This window comes from Rhinatrema bivittatum, chromosome 1 (genome assembly GCF_901001135.1).
Source record: "Rhinatrema bivittatum chromosome 1, aRhiBiv1.1, whole genome shotgun sequence".
In the NCBI taxonomy this organism is placed as follows: domain Eukaryota; kingdom Metazoa; phylum Chordata; class Amphibia; order Gymnophiona; family Rhinatrematidae; genus Rhinatrema; species Rhinatrema bivittatum.
Window position 1 is genome coordinate 238,606,395 of NC_042615.1, and position 14,301 is coordinate 238,620,695.

Here is a 14,301-nt window from a genome sequence, read left to right on the forward strand (position 1 = left end):
TTTTCTCAACCAATACAGCCACCATAATCTTGGAAAACGTTCTGGAGGCGGTAGCCAGCCAAAGGGCAATGCCTGGAACTGATAATGGCAACCCAGTACCGTGAAGCGTAGGAGTCGTTGATGTTCTTGCCGGATTGCAATATGTAGGTTGGCCTCGGATAGGTCCAGAGAGGTTAAGAACACTCCTCATTGTACGGCCATTATCACAGAGCATAGGGTTTCCATGCAGAAATGAATCACTCATAGATGTCGGTTGACCTCTTGAGGTCCAGGATGGAGGCAAAAGGAACCTTCCCCTCTTAGGTATTTTGCTTCAGTGTTTACTGAAGAGAATTTTGGAGATATACACATTCCGAAAAAGGTTTTCATGGGTAATGGTTCAGATGGACTGAACCAAATCATGGTAAAATTAGAAGATGTGGTAGGCCTGATTGACAAACTGAAGAGTAGTAAATCACCTGGACTGGATGGGATACATCCCAGCGTTCTGAAGGAACTCAAAAATGAAATTTCAGATCTATTAGTAAAAATGTGTAACCTATCATTAAAATCATCCATTGTGCCTGAAGACTGGAGGGTAGCTAATGTAACCCCAATATTTAAAAAGGTCTCCAGGGGCGATCCAGGAAACTACAGACCAGTTTTGCCTGACTTTCAGTGCCAGGAAAAATAGTGGAAAGTTTTCTAAAGATCAAAATCACAGAACATATAGAAAGGCATGGTTTAATGGAACAAAGCCAGCATGGCTTTACCCAAGGCAAGCCTTGCCTCACAAATCTGCTTCATTTTTTTGAAGAGGTTAATAAACATGTACATAAAGGTGAACCGGTAGATGTAGTGTATTTCTATTTTCAGAAGGCATTTGACAAAAGTTCCTCATGAGAGGCTTCTAGGAAAAGTAAAAAGTCATGGGATAGGTGGCAATGTCATTTTGTGGATTACAAACTGGTTAAAAAAACAGGAAACAGAGAGTAGGATTAAATGGACAATTTTCTCAGTGGAGGGGGTGGGCAGTGTAGTGCCTCAAGGATCTGTTCTGGAAACCGTGCTTTTCAATATATTTATAAATGATCTGGAAATGAATACGATGAGTGAGGTAATCAAATTTGCGGATGATACAAAAGTATTCAGAGTAGTTAAATCACAAGCGAATTGTAATAAATTGCAGGAAGACCTTGTGAGATTGGAAAATTGGGCATCCATAATGGCAGATGAAACTTAAATGTGGATAAGTGCATGCATATAGGGAAAAATAACCCATGCTATATAGTTACACGATGTTAGGTTCCATATTAGCAACTACCACCCAAGAAAGAGATCTAGGTCTCACAGTGGATAATACATTGAAATAGTCGGCTCAGTGTGCTGCGACAGTCAAAAAAGCAAACATAATGTTACGAATTATCAGGAAGGGAATGGTGAATAAAACGGAAAATGTCATAATGCCTCTGTATCGCTCCATGGTGAAACCGCACCTTGAATACTGTGTACAATTCTGGTCACATCTCTAAAAAGATATACTTTGATGGAGAAGGTACAGCGAAGGGCGACCAAAATAATGAAGAACGCCTAAAGAGATTAGGATTGTTCAGCTTGGAGAAGAGACAGCTGAGGGGGGATATGATATAGGTGTTTAAAATCATGAGTGGTCTAGAACGGGTAAATGTGAATCTGTTATTTACTCTTTCGGATAATAGAAGGACTAGGGGGCACTCCATGAAATTAGCATGAAGCACATTTAAAACTAAATCGGAGAAAGTTCTTTTTCACTCAACGCACAAACTCTGGAATTTGTTGCCAGAGAATGTGGTTAGTGCAGTTAGTGTAGCTGGGTTTAAAAAAGGTTTGGATAAGTTCTTAGAGCAGAAATCCATTACCTGCTATTAATCAAATTGACTTAGAAAATAGCTACTGCTATTACTAGCATCAGTAGCATGGAATAGACAGTGTTTGGATACTTGCCAGGTACCTATAGCCTGGATTGGCCACTGTTGGAAACAGGATGCTGGGCTTGATGGACCCTTGGTCTGACCCAGTATGGCATGTTCTTATATTCTCTCCAATTTAAAAGCAGAATTTCTTCTTCCAAAAGGGACAGATATCCCCACAGGGAAAGTATGTCCGCATCTGCTGGAGACGGTGAAATACTGAAGGACTGAAGTCACTGCAGGGGTGTATCTAGGGTGACATAGGAAAATTGGTTCTTACCTGATAATTTTCATTCCTGTAGTACCACGGATCAGTCCAGACTCCTGGGTTTTGCCTCCCTTCCAGCAGATGGAGACAGAGAAGTTTTAAACAAACTCTGTGCTATATGCTAAGGTGCCACATACAGTCCGGCAGTATTACTCAGTATCAAAGCAGAATGGTTCTCCAGTAAACTATCTATATAAATAAAAATGTAAATGTTTGTTTGTTCAAAATCTTAAATCTCCGAAAGTTCTTCACCAATTGCTTTGAAATTTTCACACAACATTGCATTCGAATACGCGCGTGTTTTATATACCTATATTATATAGATGTCACACCTGTGACAGGTAAAACCATGTTTTTTTAGAAAAACAGCACCATCTGTTGGATGTTACAGCAACACACGCTATCTACAATATAAATGGGCTCTGACCGACGGACCACAAATGCGCAGTAGAGAGCAGCACTACCGCGCATGTGCGGACCATAGAGCTCTGCGCTACGTGCTGGGTGTCACAGAGGAGAGGAGGAGGAAAGGGAAGGCGAGTCGCCGCTCCAAGAAACGGCTCAGCCCGTTCCTCCGCCGCTGGGGAAGGGGGGAGGGAGTAGGGACTGCCGGACAATTACACACAAGAGGAGGAAAGAGTAAAAGAGTCGCCGAGCCAGTCCGTCCACCGCCGGGGAAGGGGGGGAGGGAGTTGGGACGGCCGGAGCAGAGCTAATGTGCATTGTGAAATTAAACCAGACTGAGCCACAGCAACGCGTGGCCAGGTACAGCTAGTATACAAATAACCTTTTAACAGAACTGGCTCACTTAATACAAATGGGAACAGAACCTGTTGGACTGTCTAGAAAAATGACCTTCAGACCCAAAACATACACAACTGCTGAACGAGCAGACTCTCCCTTATCTGCATGTAAAACATGGGCGGGCCTCTGGACTGATCCATGGTACTACAGGAACGAAAATTATCAGGTAAGAACCAATTTTCCTTTCCCTGTACGTACCCGGATCAGTCCAGACTCCTGGGATGTACCAGAGCTGTCTTCCATGGGATGGGATCCGGAGAGGCCCGCTCGAAGCACACCTTCTCCAAATCCACCTGAGCCCGGCGCCTGGACATCCAGTCTATAATGCATCACAAAGTATGCAAAGACTTCCAAGTAGCCACCCTGTAAATCTCCTGAGGTGAGACTTGTTGGCATTCCGCCAAAGTCGCTGCCTGCAAACGAGTGGAATGTGCATGAAGGCCAACTGGCAGAGGAAGATTACGTAGTAAATATGCTGAACGTATCGCCTCTTTCAGCCCATGAGAGATCGTAGCTTTAGATGCCACATTACCCTTCCTTGGGCCGCACCATAGTATAAAAAGATTGTCGGGCACACGAAAAACGTTCATAACTTCCAGAGAACGCAGCCAAGCCTTGCTAACATCCAGTTTCCATAAGTCTTTAGACAAAGGATCCGACCGATCCCAGTCCGGAAAGAACAGAAGCTCAACCGATTGGTTCAAATGAAAACAAGGAAATTACCTTCGGGAGAAAGGAAGGAACCATCCTCAAATAAACTCCAGAAACAGAAATTTGCAAGAACGGTTCCTTACAGGATAGTGCTTGAAGTTCTGACACTCTACGAGCCGATGTGATAGCTACAAGAAAAAATCACCTTTAATGTAAGTTCCTTCAGGGTCGCCCTTTTCAGAGGCTCAAAGGGTGCGTACCGAGGGCTGAAAGAACTAAGTTCAGGCTCCAGGAAGGATAAGGGGATCTGACCGGAGGATGTAAGTGCTTCGCTCTCCTAAGGAAACGTGCCATATCGGTATGTGCTACCAACGCCATGCCCTGAATTGAACCACGCAAGCCACCAAGTGCTGCCTCCTGTACTCTCAGAGAACTACAAGACAAGCCCTTGGACAGTCCGGCCTGTAGAAAACACAAAATATCTGCCACCGTTCTACACAGCAGGATACAAACACTCTCCACACCTGAACATGAGCGAGGTTAGTGGATGTCTTACACGATCTCAGCTGCGTTGCGACCACCGCATCCGAATAACCTGTGCCCTTTAGACGCCGCCTCTCAAAAGCTAAGCCGCTAGACAAAAGCGATCAACTCCTTCCAAACAAACGGACCCTTGATGCAGAAGGTCCGGCCACTGAGGAATTACGAAGATGACTTCCGCAGGGTGCAGTTCTACTCGTCTGAGCATCCTGCCGAATAGAGGCCAAGGCGGAAAGACATACAATAGGACGTCGGTTGGCCAGGGCAGCACCAGGGCATCTACGCCTTTCACTCCTGTCTCCCTGCGGCAGCCGAAGAAGTGTGAGGCCTTGGCATTCCGAAATGCCACCATCAGATCAATGCGGGGTATGACCCATGCGTCACCTATGACCTGAAAGGACTCGTTTGCCAACTCTCACTCACCGGGATCGAGACAGTGTCCACTGAGAAAATCTGCCTGAATGTTGTGAGATGCTGCGATGCTGCCCAGATACTGGTCCGCCCAGCTGATCAGCTGCTAAGCCTCCACCGCCACCGGTTGGCTTTGGTTCCTCCTTGATGATATATATGTCACAGTGGTCGCATTGTCTGACATAGCTCTGACCGACCTCCCCTGGAGGAGTGGAAGGAAAGCGTGCAGCGCTAATCGCACGGCTCTTGTCTCCAGACGATTGTTCGGCCACTGAGATTCTTCTGGGGATCATTGTTCTTGTACAGAACTTCCCAGACAAACTGTCCTCTGTCCGGAGAGTTTGGCATCCATAGACACCATTGTCCACTCGGGCACTACCAAGGGAACTCCGCAGGTCAAGTTGTCCGAGAGAAGCCACCAATCAAGACTAGATCGAGCAGTATCCATAAGGGGAAGAGGCAGGTGAAATTGCTCAGAAATAGACTGCCATTGAGAAAGCAAGGTCAACTGCAAAGGACGCACATGAGCAAAAGCCCAGGACACCAACTCCAGAATGGAAGTCATTGATGCCAGGACCCGTACGTAATCCCGGACTCTAGTTGGATGCTTGACCAACAATTCTCGAACCTGCCTCTGCAGCGTGCAAATTCGTTCTGCAGTAAGGAAAACTCTCCCCTGTTGCGTGTCGAATATTGCTCCTAGGAATTCCAAGGACTGAGTGGACACTAGTCTACTCCTGGCCAAGTTGACTACCCAACCGAGCGATTCCATTAGCTGACGCACCTTGCGGACCGCCGATCAGTTCCGACTTTGCCCGAATCAGCCAGTCGTCCAGATATGAATGTACCAAGAGCCCCTCCTTCTGGAGCTGTGCCGCTACTACAACCATCACCTTGGTAAAAGTTCTGGGTGCAGTGGCAAGGCCAAAAGGCAGGGCTCAAAAGTGAAAAATGATGACCCAGAATAGAGAACCGTAGAAACCTTTGATGGTTGGTCCGGATACCGATGTGAAGAGATGCCTCCGTGAGATCCAATAAAGCTAGAAATTCTCCTTGTCGCACCAAGGCAATCACGGAACGTAGAGTCTCCATGCGAAAATGGAGCACCCGAAGGTATCTGTTGAATCTTTTCAAATCGAGGATAGGCCAGAAGGCCCCCTCTTTCTTGGGTACCACGAAGGGAATGGAGTAACGTCCTTTTCCTCCGTTCAACTGGAGGAACGGGCATAATGGCGCCGAATCGGCGAAGGCGCGGCAGCATCTCGCACCACTTTCCGCTGCTCTTCGTAACCTCATGGATAGACTAGAAAACAGTCCCAAGGGGGACATGCAAAATCTAAAGCATAGCTTTGTCTTATTACGGTAAGGACCCACTGATCCGATGTCAACCTGGCCCCTTCCTCGTAAACCGAAACAATCTACCCCCTTCAACCGGCACAGAGGAATGGACCAGCGCCCCTTCATGGAGAAGACGGATTACTGGGTCTGCCAAAGTGCCGGCCAAGAAAGGGCTGAGCCCAGGTGTGTTGTTTATTCGAAGTCTGCCGAAAGAAAGAACCTGGGCCCCCAGAGGGACAAAATCTTCGATTCTCCCTGAACCAAGCTCTCGAAGAAAAGGAGCCCCTCGATTTGGGCCTATCCTCTGGTAAACGATGACTCTTATTCTCTCCCAGGGATTGAATCATGTCATCCAGGTCCTTTCCAAAAGCAAGTTGCCCCTGAACGGCAAAGAACCCAGCCAAGCTGTAGAGGAAACATCCGAAGCCCAGATCCTTTGCCAAAGGAGTCTGCAGGCTGAGACAGCTGACACCATAGACCTGGCCGAATTCTGCAATAGATCCTAAAGAGCAGTGGCATTGTAAGCGAACGACGCTCCCAGGCGTCCTGCCTGAAAAGCTTCTTTCACCGAAAGACCGGCGTTAGCCTGCAATTGCTGCACCCAGCTAAGGCCCACTCTTAAAGAAAAAACCGCTGCACACGGCCGCTCGCACTCCCAGTGCTGAGACCTCAAATTTATTTTTTTTTTGTGTGTGTTAAAGCTCCAATTTTCTATCCCATAGGCCCTTGAGGGCTGTCTCTCCTGTAACCGAGAGTGTGGTCTTTTTTGTGACTGCGGACATCGCCATGCCCACCTTGGGGACTTGAAGAAGGTCTAAAGTTTCCATCGGCAGAGGATATAGCTTAATAACCTTCAACCACAATCAGAGGTGTCCCCATTTCTGAACAGCAAGTCCGTGATGGAAAAAAATGAATAAGAAAAGAAGTAGTAGGACCCTGCAGGCCCAACAATACCAGATCCATGGCCCCCAGTGCGGGCACTGCTGGCAGCCCGTCAATGCCTAACTCACCTAGAATAGCAGGAATCAGCAGACCCAATTCCTCTATTCGAAACAGGCAGACCACTTTTGGGTCATCCCCCACAACATGGGAACCTGGACCTGGATCCTGCTGTGGAGCAGCGTCCACAGTGGGGGCTACTCCCAGTGGGGGCTTGGACTGTATGTCCTGGTCCTGCGAGTCAGAGAGTGGTCCCGAAGAATCCAAATGGGACGCCCCTGACCTCAACGGGCGCTTAACCTTCCCGGAGCCAGCGCTATCCTTAGCCTTAGTCCGCTGCCGCGGATTCAGCCTTGGACCCAGTAAAGGAGCATTCACTCCAGCCTGCTGTTTTCCTGACTTTTGTTTGGCCTTAAAAGGCCTTGGGCATTAACAACTCAAACTCTGATGAGAAGGATGAATAAGAGGAGGAATCAGGAGCCCCCCCCCAGGGCTGTCCTCCGCTGCAGACGAGTGCTGACCTGATGTTTCGCTGCCCCCAGGGGCCCTCTGCTGTGCAGAAAAAAGGGCGGTGGGAAAATCCCTTCCCCCATCGAGTCTTTTGTGGCAGCTCTAAGAGAGCTCAAAATGGCGCCCGTTCCCACGCTCAGCGGGAACGAGCCGATAGAGGAAGGCCGCGATGCCCCAGCTCCCGGAGCCTTGCAATTGCCCTGCCGAACATTTGTCTGACCAACAGAGGGTCCCCTCCCCCCAGGGAGGCATGACAAGCAGAGGCCGTCTCATTACAAACGCAATCGCGCCGAGCCGCACATGCGGCACACTAAGCTTTTCAGCATCAGGCAGGCAGACAAAGTTAGTCAGAACACAACCAAAAACAGTGGCGAAAACGGCAGCAAAAAAACCCAGCCACGACAAGGGGAAAAGAGAGCCTCAGCAGAAAAGCCCACATTTAAATTTTGCTTTCTTTTTTTTTTTTAAACAAAAACTTGCCCATCAGCCACCCAGAGATCCTGCTCGAACTGGAGGAGTGAGCCAGGCTCCCTGGTATCACCCCAGAGCTGCTAGGAAGTTGTAATAGGGTCCTCAATCCTGGGATGCAGCTGCCTCACACACTTGGGAGGCTGAAGAGCTCTGCCTCTGTCCTCTGGTGCTTTTACTTTTTTTTTTAAAACAAAGAATAAATTGCAAAGGACAGACTCCCTAAGACTAACTTTTTTTTTTTTTTAAGAACCCTAAGCAATCAGCACAGACTGTAGGTTTTGCACCTCCACCATCTGCTGGAGACAGAGAAATACGGCCGGACTGTAGATGGCACCTTAGGATATAGCGCAGAGTTTGTTTAAAACTTCTCTGTCTCCATCTGCTGGAAGGGAGTCAAAACCCAGGAATCTGGACTGATCCGGGTACGTACAGGGAAAAGTTTTGAAACCTGACTCAGTCTCCATCTGCTGGCAGGGGAGCATAAACCATCTGGCTATATACTAGGAAATTATAATACTTACTATGACCCAAGACTTATAATAACCTAAGTTGCTATTGTCATATTAAATATGACATTTGTTAGAGTAGTTTGAGAAGGTTTGTCGCCATGAAGCTATTACTGTACTGTGAATATACAGTACTTGATAAAATATGCTAAAATGCTAGCATGTAGATCAAAGATCAAAAAGATATGAGCTTAGTTTTAATTTTCATTTCTCTTAACTTGCATTTTTCACTGAGTTAAATTTACAAGAAATCACATGATATGCAAGATCCCTAAAGTCATTAAAATATGCATGATGTAGAATTATAATATCATATCAAGAGATGCTATGTTAATATAACCAATTAGGAAAATGTTATGAAAACAAACAGCCAGCCATTGGTTTAGAGCAGAGCTTTCCAAAGTGTGTGTCGCGACACATTAGTGTGTCGCCTGCAGTATGGAGGTGAGTCGCCCGGTCCACAGGGCCAGCGGAAGCAGGGAACTACAGCCAGAAGATCAGCGGGGCCGTGGTGGAGCTTTACCTTACCACGGCCCAAAGAAAAGGGTCACGTTCACTCCTCCTCCTTCCTGCCTGCGCAGCCCCGGAAGAAAAATGTTGCCGGAGCCGCGTGGGCAGGAAGGAGTATCTGCTGCATACAGAAGAAAAGCAGCGTTAATGGGCCGCTGTGGATCCCACATCGTGGCGGCCCGAGGAGGAAACCCGAAAGCAGGGCTGCTGCGGATCCCACGTCACGGCCAGAGAAGATCAGGGCCGCTGCAGAGCCCATCCTTCGGCAACCCACGCAGAGGGACAGAATGTGCCAGTGAGAGCCTGTGCTTGAGCAAGAGAGCATGTGGGAGTGAGAGAGCCTGCGTGTGTGAGAGTGAGACAGCATGTGCACAAGAGAGACAGTGTGTATGTATGTATGAGAGAGAGCATGTGAGATTGAGAGAGAGAGAGCCTGTGTGTGTGTGAGACAGCATGTGCACGAGAGAGACAGTGTGTATGTCTGTATGAGAGAAAGCCTGTGTGTGTGAGTGAGACAGCATGTGCATGAGACAGTGTGTATGTATGAGAGAGAGCATGTGAGAGTGAGAGCTGTGGATGCGTGAGACTGCATGTGAGTGTGAGAGCCTGTGTGTGTGAGAGTGAGACAGCATGTATGTGGGAGAGACAGCATGTGCATGAGAGAAACAGTGAGTATGTATGTATGAGAGAGCATGTGAAAGTGAGAGCCTGTGTGTGTGAGAGTGAGACAGCATTGCACGAGAGAGACAGTGTGTATGTATGTATGTATGAGAGAGAGCATGTGAGAGTGAGAGCTGTGGATGTGTGAGACTGCATGTGAGTGTGAGAGCCTGTGTGTGTGTGTGTATGTGTGAGATAGACAGCATGTGAGAATGAGAACCTGATTGTGTGTTTGAGGGAAGAAGACAGATGGAGAGAAAAGAAATAGAAAAAAAAAAGACCCTGTAAAAGGAATTGGCAAAAAAACAAGAAAGGGAAGGTGGAAAAAAAAGCCTGCGACCAACCGATTAGAAAACTAAGATCAGACAGCAAAGGTAAAAAAAATAAATTACTTTTTAGTGATTGGCACATGTAATCTTTGGGAATGTGCAAGAGTAGCACTTTCTCTATGCCGATTTTACAATGTATGAGATCAGCATGGAGGAAGTGGAAGCCCGCAAATATTTATTATGAGATAGGTTGTGTCATGAAACATTTTATTTATATATATATTTAAGGAAACATACATAAATTGTCAAAATATATTTTGTTCGTTTAACCTTTAACCTCTGGTTTGCTGGTAGACTGAATTACTGTGTCACGAAATTATGTTTGTCTAAAAAGTGTGTCACCAACATGAAAAGTCTGGAAAGCTCTGGTTTAGAGATTAGATGTGTGGACCCTTTTTAATGCCTAGTATCAGCAATTTATCTCAGAGAACTGATTCTGTTCTACTGTATGGTAACTTGTTCTGTCCATAAGATTTATCTTATATTATTGGTTGCATTTAATAACAGAGTTTTTCTCAGGTGCTGGTTTTAAGTGTTTATGATAACCACAACAGGCCATACAACTGTTTGTTTCAATAACTATGGAACCTTGTGTCAATGATAAATTGAGCATCTTCATCAAGTAGTCTTCAAAAGCTGAAATCTTATTCTTAATTAGTAGGTAAATAGAGAACTGATGTCTTAATCTTCTCTATACCCATAACCTCTGTTTTTGTTCATACTGATGACCATCTTAAACCAACTGTTCAAAACCATCATCCCCACATTCTTTTTTTTTTTTTTTTTTTTTAGGTATTCTTACCTAACAGGACAATCAACTAAATGAAATTGGCATATGAAATATCAGTATAACCCAGAGAACTGATAAACTGTCCCAGGGGCGGAGAAGCAAATCCATGCAAAAACCACCCCATCCAATCCCAGCTGTCTAAATCTCTCCAACAGAATATTGTGATCAACGAGATCAAAAGCCAAAAATAAATCTAGAAGAATCAAGACTGGTTATCCATGACCTTTTTTGATAAAACATCTGTAACTGATATTAGCATAGATGTAATGCTATGAGGTGATCTAAAACCAACCTGACTGTAATACAGACTTCCAACATCCTCCAGAAGTTCAGCCAATTGTAATGTTACCCAAGATATTTACCATTTGCAGTTTAACTGTGCTGTCTGATGCTCATGTAGCACTGTATACTACTATGTGATCTAACTGTTCACCGCTCAACAGGTTTTATAGCCCAATTAGCAGTATAAAACTATTTTAAATTAAATTCTACCTTTCCTACTTTAGAAGCTGATTCACAGGTGCTCCATGATAAAGAGGCTTCAGTAAACAGTGCCACAGTGGGCTCCAAGCACTATTGCCACTATTTGATACATGCAGCATTATTTCCAGTCTTTTGTATTTTCTTCACAAAAACAATTCACCTATGTTTAACTGCTACTTATTTAGAGCAGTTGAAAGGCCATAATGGCCTTTTAATTCACTTTTCAGAACCTTGTTACCTTTAAGATATGAAGAGGAACTATTGAGAACAACATAAGGTTCCCCTTGATGCAGAGAACCAACACCACTCACCTGACGAATGCCAGGGTATTTTTCTGTCATTAGCTTGTCCATGTCGCTGTCAAACACAATATTGACATGACTCTGCAGCCGAATCCAGGCACTGTACAGCTTATCTGTTGGGGTTTGTCCTGGGATCATAGACAGAAAAGCATGATCCATGGGGTCCGAGGACTGACTTTCCACCTGGAGAAAAATAACGAAGAGAAGGCACAGAGTAAACAGGAGCAAAGCAAAGCACAATGTAGGGATAAGCGAGTAACTCTAAAAAGGAGTGTGAAACTGAACAAAACTTTGCAGGCCCGAACAACAGAAGATGGACGACAAGCATGTGATGGACCCTGCAGTTTTAGTGTGAATGCCTGTGAGAACTACACTAAGAAGAAGCTGCTATTGTTCTTCATATCAAGTAATCTGTCTTCAGCTTACAGTTTTGCTGGTACTGCCAGACACAAACTTGCCAAGTCTGTGGCCTTAAAGTTTGTATTCAGTCATGAGGCCTAGCATGGTTTGCCAGATGTCTTCTGACTCATGCCATCATCTGTGAGCATATATATATATATATATATATATATATATATATATATATATATATATACCAGCTGCAAAGAAATTATATCAAAAGACCACAAATCCTAAGTCAGTGGACTGTGGTAACATCCAATCAATATCACTTTTCAGATCTTATTACATATGTATGAAGTCCTGAGAAGAGAAAAAGACTTTGGACTTACAGATTTGGGACCGCTGCCACATTGCTCGCTGCTGGTCCCGCAAATTTCACACCCATGAACTTTGCATCTGAGACTTTTCACAAAGCTCAAGTCATAGACAGTAATTTTCAAGCGAGTGCACATGTGCCCACACACACGCATATTGGCACTTGAGCGAAGATATGCTGGAATTTATCGTGCACACAGTTGTGCATGTATGTTGTAAAATACACCAACCACATCCAAGCATGCTCCTAATTTTAAGAGGTTACTCGAGCACAGCTAGTTTGCGTGTGTCTTCCACAGGACTTTGTCGGCTTTTACGCACGTAGGTCGGCGGATTTTAAAATATGCTCATGCGAGGCATGTTTCCAGTTTTCCAATTAGTCAACCAGTTTGTCCAGTTAATATTAAAGTCTTTCAGACTCCTCTGGTTATTCAAACTGCATGCGGCCCAGTTGACCCGGATCCCTCACCCTGTTCTATAAGCCCTAATACTCGCAATCTAGAGACTTGCTCCTCATCAAGAGCATAAGATAAAGTTCTGCAGATATCTAGCATATGTGTATTGCAGTTTTCGGTTTTAAAATACAAAGGTGCGCGTGGAAGTCTTGATATCACCCTGGAATGCCCATGCCCCGCCCTTTTCTATCCCCTTATTCCTTACACATGTATGGGTACATATGCGCGTATTTTGTGGCTTTTTAAAATCAGTGTTGCTTGCTTGTGGCCAACACACACATATGTGGCATTTTTGAGCAAGCAAAGGAAAATTGGTTCTTACCTGTTAATTTTTGTTCCTGAAGTACAACAGATCAGTCCAGACAAGTGGGTTTATGCATCCCTACCAGCAGATGGAGGCAAAGAACAAAAACTTTAAGGCACTGCTACATAATCGAGAGTGCCACCTGCCAGTCCCTCAGTACGGACCAGTACCCAAGCCAAGATATCTACCTTAAACCCCAATAAACCTGGGGCGAACAGATACTTAAAGGCTGGAGCCCCCTGAAAATAACTAGGCCCCCTGAAACTATGTACACTTCTCATTACTCTGAATTTATCACATATTAGTTCAGCAACATCCAGAAGCAAGGAAGTCCTTTGAAAGATGGGGACGGGTCTCTGGACTGATCCGTGGTACTTCAGGAACGAAAACTGTTTCTTACCTGCTAATTTTCCTTTCCTGTTCATACCTCAGATCAGTCCAGACAAGTGGGATGTACCCAAGCCCCTCTATTCTGGGAGGGAACTCAAAAGACCAGCGTGCAACACACTTTCCTCAAAAGACACCTCCTCCAGTGCCCGCACATCCAAGCATTAATGTTTGGTAAAAGTGTGAAGCGAAGAGCAAGTCGCCACATGACAAATCTCCTGTAAAGAAAGCAGTTGACACTCCACCCACGAGGTTGCTTATGCTCTAGTGGAATGTGCTTTCAACCCTTCTGGCACTGACTGGTCCTTAGGAGATGTAAGCCGAAGCTATCGTCTTTCAGCCATCATGCAAGAATGTCCTTGGATGCCTTATTTCCATTCTTAGTGCCACTGCACAGGATAAAAAGATGATCAGATCTCCGAAAGGCAAAGGACAAAGGATACATTACAAAACTCTATGCACAATACACAAACTAATTAACAAAGAAAAGCGGAGTGGCTGAACACAGCACTGCGCGTGCATGTCCCTCAGAGAAATCTCAGATCGGCCAACAAAGCCCTCCTAACTATCCCTTCAGTTAGGACAGCAAGACTGACCCAAGTTAGAGAGCGGGCACTATCATTAGCGGGACCGATACTATGGAACACCATGCCCCTTGAAATTAGATTGCAGAAAAATTTCAAACTTTTTAAAAAAAGTTTAAAAACCTGGCTTTTCAAACAAGCGTTTTACAAGAGAATGGAGAAAAGGAAAATAAATAAAGCAGGCAGCAGAACATCAACACACAGCACTTAATTAAAATATGTGCACATTTTGTTACATTACTATTTCACCCCTAATTTTAAATAAAATATACAGTACAAAAGATTATACATGTAAGGTAAATTTTTCCACATATAATCGGACAAGATTCAAGACATTCATCTAAGATTCTTTATATCTGAAACTATGTAACCGGACCTTTACTGGCACTCTGATAGAAGTATTACCCAATACAA

General features: G+C 45.1%; 1 protein-coding gene across 3 annotated transcripts in view; it reads right to left on the reverse strand.

The window, feature by feature from the left end:
* POLR1A (RNA polymerase I subunit A) overlaps window positions 1–14,301 on the reverse strand; it is a 271,640-nt gene that overhangs the window by 196,532 nt on the left and 60,807 nt on the right. For all 3 annotated transcript variants that reach the window (XM_029592763.1, XM_029592762.1, XM_029592764.1), the window contains one exon: window positions 11,450–11,623. In XM_029592763.1, coding sequence (XP_029448623.1) covers window positions 11,450–11,623 — 174 coding nt within the window. The remainder of the gene's footprint in view (window positions 1–11,449; window positions 11,624–14,301) is intronic.